This window comes from Boleophthalmus pectinirostris, unplaced genomic scaffold, assembly GCF_026225935.1.
Source record: "Boleophthalmus pectinirostris isolate CB_2022bp ecotype Guang Dong unplaced genomic scaffold, ASM2622593v1 HiC_scaffold_5, whole genome shotgun sequence".
Taxonomy (NCBI): Eukaryota; Metazoa; Chordata; class Actinopteri; order Gobiiformes; family Gobiidae; genus Boleophthalmus; species Boleophthalmus pectinirostris.
Window position 1 is genome coordinate 29,142,006 of NW_026571404.1, and position 16,294 is coordinate 29,158,299.

Genomic DNA, 16,294 nt, shown 5'->3' on the forward strand with positions numbered 1-16,294 from the left:
GCTTCCTGGGGAGAATTGTAATCTGTTATTATGGGCTGGAGGAGAGCAGGGGGACATGACCACACCTTGCAGGCACAGAGGAGCACCGTGATGGGGGTCGGAGAGCTGATGGATGGGAGCTAGCGGTGGCTTCTGGCTCCTGGCTAGTGCTGCTGCGATGCACCATCAAGAGGAATGTGCAGGCAGAGCGTGGCCAGGGGAGAGACAGGTAATGGTCGATGAGGTGAGATTGTGGAGTAAAGGAGAGCTAAGGTTACACAGAGATACACTATCTTATACTTTCTACAATTAACATGAAGTCACATTGTACTAGTGGACAATTTTTATGTAATATACTATTTAAATGTACACCGTACATTTACTTAAGTAATATTTTTAAAGTAGGTTTTGAAGTAGTTTTCCGATTGCACAAATTTATTCCTACTTCAGTAATATTTTGTTTAACATAACTCTTCCCTCTGTGAGTAAGTCTATAATTTGACATACAGATCCATCTAGCATTTATTCATTGCGGGTGTTTCTATTACTCAAAAATACGATAATTCCTTCTGTGAATAGGGACGACTCTCACAGATCTGAATTGTAAAGTGGCATAGTGCCATAACCTGCTTGTCTCACTTGTGACTGATAGGTTTAATCTATACTGAGGGACATTCTAACAAAGCACGAGTATTTCCATGGGACAAGCATGTGGTGGACCCTCCACTATAAGGCTACGTCCACACGACAACGCTCCTGATTTTTTTCCAAAAACTGCGGTTTGCTTGTCCACACGACAACACAATGCCGGCGTTCTCGGATTTCTCCACTTTGGAACATATTCTCAAACTTAAACTTCACCATTTCGACCAAAAATGTTGTCATGTGGACAGGCCCTTAATGATACGCAGTGCACATTTAAAAAAAAAAAAGTCTTAAGATATGGTTTATGACAAATAAAAACTAACAAAGTTGATCTTGATAATATTGTGGTACATTTGCAGTAGGCCATTACACAACAATACACCAAATAGGAAGGACAAATAGGAAAGCCTGGTTCAGAACTGAGTGACTGTCTAGCTTTAAAGAAGACATATTAGGTTTGTGTCAGCTTTATGGTTATAATATACGATACTGTGGATTATTATGTTATAATTTGGAATATTCATCTAAAACAAATTAATATACCAAACAAAAGTACACCACCTCCTTTGGATAGCTGCAGATCACGCTTGCAAGCAGCATTTTTTCCCATTTGAACCAAAATTACTATGCACAACTGCCAAATTCTACGTGTATCACCAATTAAGAACAAAATAAGTGCAGGCAAGGGCGTAGGTTTGGTCTCAGTTTTGGTGGGAACATTATCAGCCAAGTAGATGCTTTATGAATTCTTTCCATAAACCCACAGAGTCTGGACAGGTCAAAAATAAGTGAGAAGTGGTTTCATTTTTCAGTTCGCAAAATGTACAGTGTGTTGGTGATGAGATATTTGTGAGATCATCTCCATACATTTTCCCATGGAGTATTGTCAACAGAGTCCGGCTGCTAACAGCGCACGAGTAGGGCTTTGTTTGGGAGGTGCACTTGTGGTGATCGTCGCTCTTTTTCCACGGCGACTCATTATAAGGAAATTTTAGTTGCTTTTGAAAAGTTTTTCAAAATTTGGTGCGCAGCATCTTCACTCACGCCTGCTTAAGTCACCAGCTTTGGGTGCTGACACTGTCCTGCTGCTTCCCCAGTTTAGGCTCCTGGCACCACTAATGACATCACTCTGTCACAGCCAGTGAAAACAGCGTCAGGGGTAACCCTGTCGTCATATCACTGAATACATTTCAAAACATCCAATAAACAAATTGTGAACTAAAAAGTGTGAAATAGATACTACTGAGTTTGGAAAAATACAGGGATATATTTATATTTTTGTTTTTTAAAATAAAATGGCAAATATTGGTAGGGACTATTTTGTCTTCCCCAAATATTAGTTTTGACATGTCCCTACCATCCCCATGCAAACCTGTGTCCTTGGTACAAAGCAGTGAGAGTATACTGGTGGTGGTGGTGAAAAGGGGGGTTGATCGGAACGCAAACATCGATGAATCATTTCCAATAAAATTTCGGGTGAATAAAAGGTGAGGGGAAACAACTATGACATAGTTAAAAGCTGAATTTGCATAATAAGTCTGCTTTAATGTGAATAACTTGAACTGAGAAAAACATGTAACCCCTAAAGCTAAACTTTGATTTTGATTCTTTGAAATGAGAGATCATAGTGCGCTTGGAACATGATTTGGTTATTTTGGTTAGTATAATAATTAGACTGTGCCTCAAATAAGCATTGGTAATCTCATTATCTCTGATTTCAAATTTGTCATGCAACATCACAGGCACTTTCATGAATAGAAATTACAATCCAGCAATCAGAAATATTTTTACCCTTTCTAGATGGAAATGAATATGTAGATTTGTCAAGAAAGTATAAACCACCGAGTTTAGAGAAGGTTGAAAAAGTCAGAAACTGTTCAAAATGTCTTCAGATATTACTTATAAAAAGGAAAAATAAAAATAAAAACGCAAGAAGTCTTAATAAACTGAACATCTTACTAGCTAAATGTTGTCTACACTTTTACACAAACAACAGATGGATACTGTATGGAACATTTAAGTTACCGCATTAATTGCAGTTCAGTTTACATCTAATTTGGTCAAAACCATCTGGTAATTTCAGTTTAACGTCATCATAAAGCTATTGCTGTGTTACCATCAATGGAAACTCTTCACAATCAAAAACAAAACCTGAGAAAAAGGTTCTTCTATTGCACACTTGTGTCTGAAAGAAACGGCATGTGAGCAGCTAGCCTCTTTACAAAACGAGATTACCCCATGCCGTGAACATGGAATACACAATTAGCCAGCGTTCGATTTGGTCGTCAAGGGGCGAAAAACGCTGCATGAATGAAACATGGCATCGCAACGGTGGTATGCTGAGACCGCTCGCCTTAGGGCACGGGGAGAAGAACAAATATACAAAAAAGAGAAAGAAAAAACACAACGCAGCGGTGATAGTGCGCGCTGGAATCAGGAAAGGGAAGCTGCATGACAATTAGCGTTAAAAAGGTAATGGAATCTCTGGAGGCGTGCAGATTAGCGCTAAGGCTTTAGAGGAGAGGGAGGAGACAAATGGGACATGGAGAAGGTCACATGGATGGAAAAAGCAAAGCAGAGGGTAACACTACTTGACAGTCCCACCGGCAGAGGCCTTGGCTGCTTAAGGATTGATTGGTTCTCTAATTAGGCTTTTACCAGCACGGGCCCACATCACAGTGACTGCTTTATCGTGCTGTGGGGAACCGTGCAGACTCTGGACAGACAGCAGCCCAGAGGTGCAGTCTCACAGCTGAACAAAGGCCTGACAGCTGGGGCATTCAGAGGACAACAAATAGGCCCAAGAGCATTGTGTGGTTTATAGCACGCGAAATTATTGTTGTATTTAATTATGCGTTATTAGTTTTCAGTAAGTAAGACTCCGATTTAATTTTAAAGGTCTTATATTACGCAAAATTGAGGTTTTAGGCTCCGTTTATATGATGACGGTCTGAACAGAAGACGCAAAATTGGCGTCGCGTCTTCACTTTTTATTCCGCATTTTAGACGAGCGTTTTCAGGAAGAAATCTGCGTGCATACGATGACGCAACGGTGTGTGGAATTCAATTGGGTATGCATGCCAGACAGCTAGGTGGTGATGTATGTGACGTAAACGTGTACACGACGTGAGCAGATCTGACCAGAGTTTTGCGTCTTGGGCAGTGTAGACGAAAACGCTACGGCGGAGCGTATTCAACTTTTTCACTCTGGAGGGTGGTTTTAGATTTTGGGGTTTTTAAGCCCCAAAAACACCATCACCGTCTGAACGAAAGGCACTTCCAATAAAATATTTTGTCGTTTTTACCCGCAAGCGTTCCGTAAACAGGCCCTTAGCCATGTTAGAATGTTACCTCATCAAAAGCATACCTGAAGTTACGTTTTGTTTCATTCACACGTTTGAGTAATGAATCATGTAGTGGTAGTTTTAAAGTTAACAAGTACCTTTTAACTTTAGTTCAGCAGAGATTTGCAATTCCCAGGCTGCAGTCATCCGAATGATTCTAAATACATGGAGTTTGAACACACACTGGAGTATTGTATTACTTGTATTACCATGTGACATCACAAGGTGGCACAGAGTGTTTTCTGTTTGAGAGAAGCCTTAATAAGCAGGTCATAACATAATTCTTACATAACTCCAGGTCCATGTTTTTGATGAGGAAACAACATTATAACATAGATCAGAAACTAGCCTAATATGGGCTCTTTAAACACAGTCAGCTCATTAAAAGTGTCCCTTATAGTTCTATAGTTTTTGCTACTTATTTTAAATTGTATTACCATCTATATTTTTTTGGCCTTTGTTATTGTGTCCGAATGTTTGAGCTACTGTATCCAAGTAATTTCCCTTGTGTGTCAAAGTTTGTCTAAGTCTGTAGTAGAAAAAAGGAACATTTTTATGCAAGTTAGGCCCAGCAAGATACTTCAAACTTAATTTAAGTTTAAAAAGGGGGTATTGCATTTCTATGGGATATTATCTGCAAACACATAACATCACTGTTACCTTTGTTGATTTGAAAATGCTATATTCACCAAAACAATGTAGGTTCAGGGATCCCATAGTCATGGAAATCCTAAATCTATGAACAGGTCATGGAAGTTTGTAAAGTCACTGAAAGTTTTGGAAAAGTCATGGAATTTTAGTAGTTCTTTCTTGCAACTACAGCGTTTTATTAAGTTAGGCTTAAAAGAGACGACAATAAATGCACTGACAGTATTTTGAATGTTAAAAAACTATAATACCAAACCATAAGGTGAGTGAAAGGGTTAACAATATATATTTAGCCCTAAAAGTCTGATCAATTCTACACATGTAGGTGCTGTAAAGTCATGGCAAATCACTTTAGGTCATGAAAAACTCATGGAAAAGTTTTGAAATTTTGTCAGTGAAAGAGTGAGAACCTTGTAATTTTTTAACATTAGTTTATGATCCCAGGTTTGTAAAGTTGTCATGTATGTTTTGTATCTTCTTTTTGTGTGCATTTATGGAGAATTATAGCATGGGAGCTTGGACGATGTAGGCTTGTGAACATGATGACAAATTACTCAAACTTATGGGTGACATATAAAACTTCTTAACACATGTTTTTGATGAGAGAACAGCATTATAACATTGTAGAAAGCTCCAAGCCAATTTTGCACAATACTTCCTCTTTAAGACTTTTAATTGAAAGTCAAACTGTAAGTATTTCATTATGTCCATAGTTTTAAAGGGTTGTTGGATCAAAGTATAAATGTTTAAATGGAAGTCATATTCAAATAGAGCATCAGGAGGGGGGTTCTTTACTTATTAGCAAAAAGTTAGATCAAATATAATCAAATCTCACTCTCATTTCATTGTTCAGTGATTGCTTTCTTTTTGATAAAATGGGAACTCAGTGTGCAACATTTTCTCTTTGGAGTAATTTGCAGTCTACGGAAGCCACCTCCCAGTCACTAGACACGCTCTTATCTGTGCAAGCAAGCAAGTTAATCCACATCAGCCCAAGTTTACAGGCCCACAGCTGTGTTGCTTTAGAGAATGTGCTGCTAATTCAATTACAACAAAGCTTTAGTGATAAGAGGATCATGTAAAGATGTGAAACATATACTCACAAGAGGGTGGCTGCTTTAAACTTTAATGTCTGAATATTACAATAAAAATTAAGCGCTGTATGACCATCGTAAATAGTATACTTATAAGGTGAGGTTGTAAAATGGCTTTTAAACTAAGCAGAACTGATTAATGGAAGCTTCTTTATGCTCTAGTTGGCATGGAGTGTTTGGCAGGTAGTGCTTATAGGAAACTGAGAGCAAAAAATCAGCACTTAATATGTAGCTCTTAAAGGTACAGTGTGTAATTTTTTGGAGGTGGAATGAAAGTTAAAACCATACTTTGGAACATTATCCATAGAGATAGAGATGTTTTATGACATACTGTGGAATATTATAGCCAAAGGAACAACATTTCCATGGAAACAAGCTTGCCCTGTTCCAGGTCAAATAAGAGTCAGGTTTACTGTAATGGTCTGCTCACTGGTCCTCTCCAAACGAGCTGTGAGACGCTGCAGAACATCCAGAATGCTGCATCTCGGGTCCTGACTCAAACTAGGAAGTACAAGCACATAAGTCCTGTGCTCAGGTCTCTGCACTGGTTTCCTGTGGCTCAGAAAATAGACTTTAAAGCGGCTCTGCTTGTGTACAAGTCTCTCCATGGCCGAGCACCAAAGTACATCTGTGACATGTTAGTGTCATAATGAACCATCTCGCACTCTGAGGAGCTCAGGGACCGACCTCCTGCTGATGCCCAGAGTCAGGACTAAACACGAGTCAGCGTTTCAGATTCATCCAGCTAAAACCTGGAACCGTCTTCCTGAAGATGTGAGACAGGACTCTAGTTTGACGTTGTTTAAATCCAGGCTCAAAACAGTTCTGTTTAGCTGTGCATATGACTGTAAGTTTTTCATTCCGCACTCTTCTCTCTAATTTATGTAATTAATGTCTCTCTTCTCTTTTTAATTTTATGATTATTTATGTTTTGATTTGTTTTTATTGTGCTTTTAATGTTTAATTTAATGTCTTATTCTGTAAACCACTCTGAATTACTTTGTGTACGAATTGTGCTATACAAATAAACTTGCCTTGCCTTCCAGAGATGCAAGCCTGCTCACAGTAAGGACACACACACTTTTCTATGTTTTTTCATTGCAATAAACAAAACAAAAACAAAAACTTATGATTTTATTTTAGTCTATTTTTTGGCTAAAAAGTTACATACTGTGGCTTTAATAAATGTTGTCACAGATCAATGCAGTTCAATGCCAGGATCTAAAATGTGCGGTGTGGACATAAGATTTTTTTTAAATTCATTTTTTGCCATTTTTGTCATGTCATTTTTGTCATTCTCTTTTCATTCATCAATGATCTCTGTAGCACCAACATAGGATCAAACTTACCGGATCCAGTGGGACATCTACATACACCTAATTAAAAAATAGAAAGATTGAAGTAGAAAATGAAAAAACATGACAGAAAACACTGAAACAGTAAACATGGACAGAATGAGGTGATTTTCAGGTCAGAGAACAGTGGAATGTGTGGAGGATTGTTCATTCATATCAGCAGAGCCTGGGTCATCTGAGTTCAAACGCCCCGTCTCCTCAGAGTCTGCAGCCAGTTGACTTGTTCCATTTTCAACACCGCTATCAGTGGCAGAGTTCAGTGCAGGGGTTTTTGGCATGCCCTCATCGTGGTGTGGATCAGAGCTTTGTGAATCCTCCGTCACTTGCGGCTTCTTGTTAAACCTGGGCACCTTGTTAGTCTTGTCTACTTGACTGTACAGGTTGGCGACTGACTTCTCAATTTCTGCCAGATTCGGGAGGTTCTTCAAAATCCCTTTCAGCTCCTTTTTCCTGCCCGGTTCAGAGTCGGAAGGAGGTGGAGGGACGGACAGCAGGCGCTTGCGTTCTGACACTGGACGCAGCGTTGATGTGGAAGGTAAGAAGGTGGGGATGAATGGGACGTCTACATCGGATGGGGAATGCGGTGGAGGTAGCGGTGGTGGAGGTGGTGGAGGAGGAGGAGGAGGAGGTATGGGTTTTGGTACTGGAGGCGGAGAGGCCTGAGAAGAGGTGAGATAGGAGGTCGCAGGTGAGGATGGAGAAGGGCTATGGGGTGGGGAGGTAGCTGGCAAAGGCGGTCGCTTGGGAACAGTTGGCGGAGGGGGTGGAGCTGGTTCATCTGGGGGGTCCGGGATGATCTCCAAGGTGATCTGGCAATGGTTGTCTGTCGTGTAGCAAGTGATGTTGGTATCAAACTTTCTCAGAACTGGCGGGGTCTGCATCAAACCGTACACTGGCCAGGAATTGTCCCCTTGAGCGGCAATCCAACTTGGGGGTTCGCTTTGCCAATTCGTATCAGGATCGTAGGGGTAGTCCATGACGGAGAAAAGCGATCCCGAAGACCTCCTCAACGTGTCTTGATCCCCGATAGCAGGTAAGGCGTTCTGGGAGTTCCTCTGAAAGCTCAATTCTTCCAACTGCCAAACTTGATCGTGGAGTGACAGCTTCGTTTCAGAGCTGTTCCGAAAGAGCTTGTCCAAAGTCTCTTTCCCCTCCCTGGATCTTTTATCTGTTGCTTGAATGTGTCTCTCCCAATCGGACTCGTTCATGAGCGTCTGTCTTCTTGGCGATTCGTATCCAAGCAGACCACCTCGGATTCTGGCAGGCACTGTCCAGACCGGGTGAGTGGGAGAGCAAGAGAATGGCATTTCCTTGGACGTGAGGTAGTCAGGGCTACTGAGCGGGCTGTAATCGGCATACACTGGGTTATGCCTGGTCAAAGGATGGCGATCCGACAGGTAGGTCACGTTGCTTTCCGATTTGGGAAAGCCAATGCACAGTGCTCCGTTGTCGCGGGCAGCTGTGGCGCAACCCGGAAAGGTGCCAACGCTCCCCTGGTGATTGACAGACTTTTGAACCCTGTCCCAGTGAAATGAAGGAGGAGGAAGTGGAGAAAAGAAAGACTTGAAAGAGGTGAAGATGAATGGGGAAGCTATAAACAAGGGGAGATACAAGTAAGACAAACTGATCAAAGCTAGTATTGAGTTTTATAGAGCTCTGGGGGTGGTATAACTCAGTGCAATGTCTGGCAGGTGAAAGTGAGAAAAAAAGGGCACTTTTTATACAATAGAAAAAAGAAAATCAATCAGACATATGCATTAAACATTCAGAAGGAAATTATTGCAATATAATAAAAAGGATTATTTTAGTAGCTGTGGCGAGTTAGACCCCAGGACAGTTCAGCTAATCCCAGTTCCAATTAAGAGCTTTAAATTTTGATATTTTATTCAACCAAAAGAGAAAACTAATAAAATGTTGCTTTTGGAACTATTTCATACTGTTGACTTTAATTTATCACTTGATTTCAGAACAATTTTGCTATACCATAGGATTTGCATACCTCAATTAATCTTAAGATAAATAAATTAAAACAGCTAATAACAGTTTTTAAAGTTTGAAGTTGCAAAGCAGAAATTTGGTTGGTTTGCTTTAAAGGTGCATTGTGTAATTTTTCTGGTGTCTGTCAAATACTTTTTATCTGTGAAGACATTATTGCTCTGTCTCAAATGTTTCACAGTATGACATTAAACCTTCCTCCCTTCATGCAGACCAAACCAGACCAAGTTACTGTTAGATCTGTGGATAGGCAACCACAATGCCTGTTTTTCAAGGTATTTCTGAACTAATTTAATAATTTAATAAATGCAAGGTAGAGCTGTATAATGTCATACGCAGAGCAATGACATATCCACAGAAACAAGTAGGTGACCCCCAAGTGTAAAGTTACACAGTGCATTTTTAATTTCTGCACTATTTTGCTAGACCATTGAGTTAGTATACCTGACTTAATCATAAGCATGATTAAAACTGCAAATACATTATTATTTTTAAGTTTTTAAACTTTGAAGTTGCACTGCAGAAATATGGTTAAAGGTGCATAGTGTAACTTTTCTGGTGGAGGGTCTCTCACCTGTTTGTTTGTATGGAGATGTCACTGTTCTGCCTGCAGTGTTCCACAGTATACCATTAAACAGCTCTATCTTACATTTATTAAATTACAGATGATTTTATAGCTCAAAAATAACTACAAAAACAGGCATTCTGACCGTAAGCAGGGTCGCCTCTTCACAGACTTGACCTGTAATTTGGTTTGGTCTCCATGAAGCTAGAAAAGTTTAACACCATACTGTGAAACATTCCAGACAAAACAATAACATCTCCTTGAAGAAAACACATTTGATGGACCCTCCACCACAAAAGTTACACAATGTACCTTTAAGATAAGAGTTGCATACCTGAGTCAATCATTAAAACTGCAAATAAAGGTTTTTCAAAGTTTGAAGTTGCACTACAGAAATTTAGTGAATCTTTGAGTGTAAATATGGAATGAGCAGGCTTGGGGTCCGAACAGAACCAAAACAAACTATTGCAAGTAACATCAGACATTACACTGAGAAACAGGAGCAGAGCTAGAGAAGATGGATATTCTAATGTGATTCAGACTACGGCCTTGGAGCTGTCTCCTTAAGAGCATTGCTTCAGACTAGTTTTTAATACATAGAGCTGAAATAGCTAAGAACAATTTAAATACATTTCTTTATCAGAACTAGGACAAAGGACTATTTTCTGACAAGGTCTAATATATTCCATACAATAAAGTCTGGGTATATTATCTAAGGACTATTAAAAAGATGTGATTGAATTACTTACTGCAGTCTGAATCCAGAGAGACAGGGGAATGGAGATGGAGACAGAGCAGACAGATGGTAAGAAGACTGAAATGGAAAAGTACAATGAAGACCATAATGAAAAAGTTGAATAGAGCTTTATAATGTCAGGATGAAATTATGATAAAAGTTGTGTTTTTAAAAAAAGTAAAAGTCATAGGGATGTGGAAAGATATTTTAACTCACTTCTAATATTAAAACATGCTAACTGAATCCCAACTTACTTTACTTAAGGTTTGCACATTATGAAACACCTAATGTTGCAATGATTGTGCAAAACTACTATATAACTACTATAATGGCTACTAGAAAAGTGTTTCAGCTATTTGCTCTGATAAAGTACACTGTTATGCATTGCTACTACTGTTATCAATGCTATACCAACCCTTCTGTGTTGTGGCATAATATACGCTATCAACTGTGCTACAAAAATATATGCTTTCTACAGAAAATTGAGAAAAGTTCAGAACAATGTACAACTTTTTTGCAAAAGCGTACAGTTATTCATTGTTGGATTGCATTAAGCCATTTTAAAAGTCACCAGAATTTTGTTCCGCTCAGAGACTGCAATTAACTTTTACATATAGCGTGCTAAAATGTTAATCGAGTTGTTGACAAGACAACTATGCTCGTCTCCAATGCTGTTTCCATAACAAATGATACTTTGGCACACAAATCCTCATGAGGGGCAATTTTATCAAAATCACAAGCACCAGTTAGCTTGGAGAGCTGGTCAACATCTGCTGTGTGCTCTGCTAAGCTCTTCACAGGTTCCCATTAACGGACATTTATTTTTGTTCTGTTGTGGTGCTGGAAAGAAAGTGATCCACATTCACATTACAAACCTAACTACAACTCGTACTACTACTTCTACTACTATTACTACTACTACTACTACAACTACTACAACTACTACTACAACTACTACTACTACTGCTGCTACTGCTGCTGTAACTACTACTACAAATCTGCTACAACTACAAGTATAACTACTATAACAACTACAACTAAAACAACCAATATTACAACTACTACAACTACTACTACTACTACTCCTCTTATTGCTACTGTTCCTGCTACTACTATTACTATTGTTCCTGCAGTTACTACTGCTACTGCTGCTGCTACTGCTACTACAAATCTATAACTACTACATCAACTACTACATTTACTACAACCAATACTACAACAACTACTACAAATACTACTACTATTACTATTACTTACTATTACTATTACTGTTATTGCTACTGTTCCTGCTACTACTACTACTACTACTATTGTTCCTGCTATCCTGCTACCTCTACTGCTCCTGCTACTGCAACTGCTGCTACTGCAACTACAAATCTACTAAACTACAACAACAACTACAACTACTACAATCAATACAACTACAACTACTACAACAACTACAACTACTATTACTACTACTACTATTATCACTGCTACTGTTCCCACTACTACTATTGTTCCTGCTATTACTACTGCTACTGCTGCTGCTGCTACTACTTTTACTGCTACTACAAATACTACCACTACTACTACCATAGTAGCCAGTGTATCAAAAAATGTATGCAGAAAAGTAATAATCAGCAATTACAGTAATAGTCTTATGTAGAGATGATAAAACTTCCTGTAATTACGTATAGAGTTGTCTGTACGTTAACATAACAAACCGTATACTATTCTCCAATAACAACTCAATTCAATATAATGTGTGGCACCTCAAAAGATTTATCCCCTAAACCGCCATAACCCAAAGTTAAAATTTATCTTCACAGGGAGGTCATTTACCAAATAAAGGCCTTCTCTGTATCCTCTCTCTCACCTTGAAGGACAATCGAGCCCAAAATGCATGAGGTCAAGTAGAAAACACAGACATAATCTGCAGTTTAATGTGGCGCATATAAACGTCAGTGGTGATTTATGTTTTGGGGCCGAGGAGCAAAGCAAGGCAAAGTATTAATAAACTCAGAAGAATGTGATTAACAAGCAGAAGTACGCTGTGGTCGAGTCAGATCAAGGCAGGAAAGTAATTTGAATATTTTTAAGTGTTTGTGTGCAAAGAGTACGCAAATAAAAAATATATTACTAATGCTACACTGGGCTGAGGTGATATCAAAGGATTTTTACTGTAACGTATATTAAAGGTGCACTATGTAACTTCTTGGTACAGAGTTTGCCATCGGCTTTGTCAACGAGGAGACGTTTTTACATTGCCAAAAGAAAATTAAACTATGTAGCACCATGTTGACAAGCAGGTGATGCCACTAAGTCACGTCACAAGTCAGGTCAGTGGAGAACTAATTGAATAAATGCAAGGAAGAGAAGTTTAATGCCACACAGTGGAGCATTCCAGGCTAAGCAATAATATCTCCAAGAAAGTAGCAGTTAGTGGACTCACCCACAGAAAAGTTACATAATGCCCCTTTGATTAGGAAACACATTTTACTTATATATTGGAATACTGGAAGGTTGTTACTTGGCTCTCATAAAAGTACTGTTTTGGTTCTATTAAAAACAAAACACTTACTTTGTGTATTTTTGTTATAGTGCTGCACGAAATCAACATTATGTATTCACCAGTAGTGACTCAGCTCATTTCTAACCCTTTCTGAATAGTTGTGGTCAGTGTGATTATAATGCGTCTTGATATTACCATCCGTTTCCTTGAACTTACTTTACTGATTTTTATAATAGTTCCCACACAAGACCACAGTACACTAGACTTACTTCAAAGTTCAGTGTGATTCAAATAAAAAAAATTAAACTTTCAGTGCAATAATCTGTAACACTAAATTAACTAAATAACAATAAATAATGTATACTGCAGTAATTACTTCCTCTGTCTTCAGTGGACTTTGGTTCTACAGACTTGAACTCTATCTGCAAATGTGCGCATCAGTCCAGGACACCAATCCACCCTGACTCAGTCCTGGTTTAGTCCTGGTTTAGTCCTGGTTTAGTCCTGGTTTAGTTCAGTACCTAAAGTAGTATTAAACTGGTTCATTCTAAACCAGTCCAGAGTGGATCTCTCCTTTACTGTCCAAGTCCCCAGTCTCCAAGACTTTTCTATTTTTCTCATGAATGTTGGTTAATCTGCCTGTCTGTTACTGACCATGACCAATGTTTCTTTTTTTGTTGGTTAAATTAGCCATTTTGCAATGCCCTGGGAGGCCACTGCTGTTGTAATTTTGGGCTTCACAGAAATAAATTGAATTGAAATTGAATTATGGAATTTACATGGAATTTATGGTCCCTGCATGTTGGATGGAATTTTCCAGGTTGTTGACTTAGAAGTATTCTGTTTTAGAATTCAGCACTACTGCCTGTATTTGTATACTTTTCTTTTCAACTTTATCCCATTAAATGATGACTCATAACTATAGAAAAACAAGAAAACCAGTCATGCGCACTTTAAGCAGAATTTTTGTCTACTCTCTCTTCCATCTGCTTTAAAGTCTGACCTGAACTGCACTATTCCATACCAGCTTGTGCATGAGCTGCTGGCACAGGTTGACCTCAGTGCTTTGAGGTAAAGAGAATGAACAGAGGGTTAGTGGGCACTCACATGCTCCCTCCTCCCAGTTCTGCATACACGTTGGCTGAGGGGGCAGCCGCTGTGGGCGTCGGGGCTGCTTTCCCCCCTGGAGGAAGTGCCTGCTGGATCCTGGCTGTTTTAGCACACTCTGCTTGTCGCCTGTGCACAATAGAGGTTTGTTAGTTTGTCAGTCGGTAAAAAAAATAAATAAATATATGATGGGAACTAAGCATGCAAAAAGCAACCCCTATTTAGAAGCTACAATATATTTTAAAATATCTTTGTTTTTAAGGTAAATGCTGGCATGTTAGAAGAAAAAGAAGCTGGATGTTTCACTTGTAGATGTCCATGTAGGGCTGTGACATGATAACTGATTTTACATTGAGAAACAAATATTAATTCAATAAATGACAAAAAAAACGTGGGATTAGAAAAAACAAAAGACAAACACTCTTCATTAAAATCTATTCTAAACAATATGAGCATTCTCTGTACCATCAAAACCTGGAGCAAAATCTACAGTGGCTTTGAAAAAAGATCGATCTATCAATCTATCTACCTATCTATCTATCTATCTATCTATCTATCTATCTATGTGTATCTAACAATCCTTTCTTCCTCTAAAGACACTTTTGACAGTATAGTCTATTCAAAAAAGTCAAATGTGATCAGTTATTTTCACAACTGAGCCCCTCGCCATATGGCTCTGTAAAATTAAAGGGTATTTTATGATTAGAGGTGGTTAGTACTTAAATTTACGCAGCATTTACTCAGTTATATTTTGAAGAGATTGTACTTGTAAAGTAGTTTTCGAACACCATAATGTATTAGCTAATGTTTTCTAAGATGTAATGGTACTCATAAATCAAAATGTAAATACATTTTAGGTCTAAACCAGGCATGTCCAAACTATGAGCTGGGGGCTGTGGGCTGTAGATTTTACTGTAAGTTTTTAATTTTAACCTTGATAAAGCCAATATTAAATATTTAATGTGTGCTTTTGAGGATCTAACCTTGAATAAAGCTCTGGTAGCTCCTTCTAACACTTTAAAAATTCACTTATTTCAATTATTCACTGTATTTGGACCAGTCTTTGGCCCTCCACCAGCCCTCTGCTTCTGTGTTTTGAGATGTGGTCCTTGACAAAAAAGGTTTGGACATCCCTGGTCTAAACTGTTATTCAATCCTCAAGTAGTAGTTTCGTATTTCTAATTTCCACTTGAGAAATCATATTTTAAAGTATTGTTATTCTTACGTACACATTTTGGCTACTCTTTATTGTTAGAATAGGCTAAATGTCTAAAAATAATAATAACAACAAAACACTGCATTTTAAATATCAACCAATAACAAAAATAAAAGTACATAAACAGTCTTCAAGGTTCAGTAGATATATTCTTATTACCTTGATCCCTGAATGAATATTAAACATTTAGCTTTAACACTTACCATCCTAATTAAATTAAATATTGATACATTCTATTGCAGTAATTACCACCGCCACAATGTATTCATATATAAGATGGATTTGTCCACATCCAATTATTTCTGCCTTGTTCCAGCAATATTGGATACTGCCGTTTCACCCAATTGCTTCGAATAATACAGGTTTTGCAGTTCTTTGTGAGTAGCATGAGGGCGGGTGAGGTTGTGATGCAAATTGTCTCTTGTAATTGTTTGGATCCCTGTTGTGAATTGTATATAACATAACATTGCTAATTGAACCATCATTCAAAAAGCATTCAGCGATAAATAAATGAAATATGACTTACTCTTTGAACCTGGAGGAGGCGGCAGCAAAAAGGAGAGAGGGAAAAAAGAGAAGCAAAAAGTTAGTAATTATAGACAACATCGTTACAAAGCAGCAATCCAATAAATGTGCTATTGAGATAATTAAAGCATCAAGGCAATTTCAGATTTCAGATACTGATAGAATTTGCATTCCTTTATCTATAATAAGAAGCTTTGACCAGGCCAGCATGATAACCTGCATAATCATCTGGAAAGAAGCACATGCCAGTGGTTTGTCATTGTTGTATTTGTGAAACTGACAATTGGATAAAACTAATTCGACGATATTGCCGTGTTTCAGATGACATCATAGCATTCTGTATCTCTGTAATGTTTAATACAAACAGGTGGCAGCTAAAACGAATATTGTTAAAATGTCGACTTTTGTTCAAATACAGCACATTCTTGGGTATAGTTACTAAAAGGATAACATTTATGAATTGAATTCATGTAATATGTCTGAAAACAGGTTCTTGTCTAGCCTGATATATCAAACAGTTTCCACAAAGTGAAACCTCGCAGCATTAGGATTCATTCACTCGACAGTAGGCTGGTACTTTTTTAATATAAC

The 16,294-nt window shown here is 38.3% G+C and overlaps 1 protein-coding gene across 1 annotated transcript in view; it reads right to left on the reverse strand.

Annotated features, from left to right (window-relative positions):
- Window positions 1-16,294, reverse strand: part of pcdh15a (protocadherin-related 15a) — a 412,089-nt gene that overhangs the window by 12,917 nt on the left and 382,878 nt on the right. The window contains exons 31-32 of the mRNA XM_055162873.1: window positions 15,705-15,713; window positions 13,963-14,091 (exon numbers count right to left, since the gene is read on the reverse strand). Of these exons, the coding sequence (XP_055018848.1) occupies window positions 13,963-14,091; window positions 15,705-15,713 (138 nt within the window). The remainder of the gene's footprint in view (window positions 1-13,962; window positions 14,092-15,704; window positions 15,714-16,294) is intronic.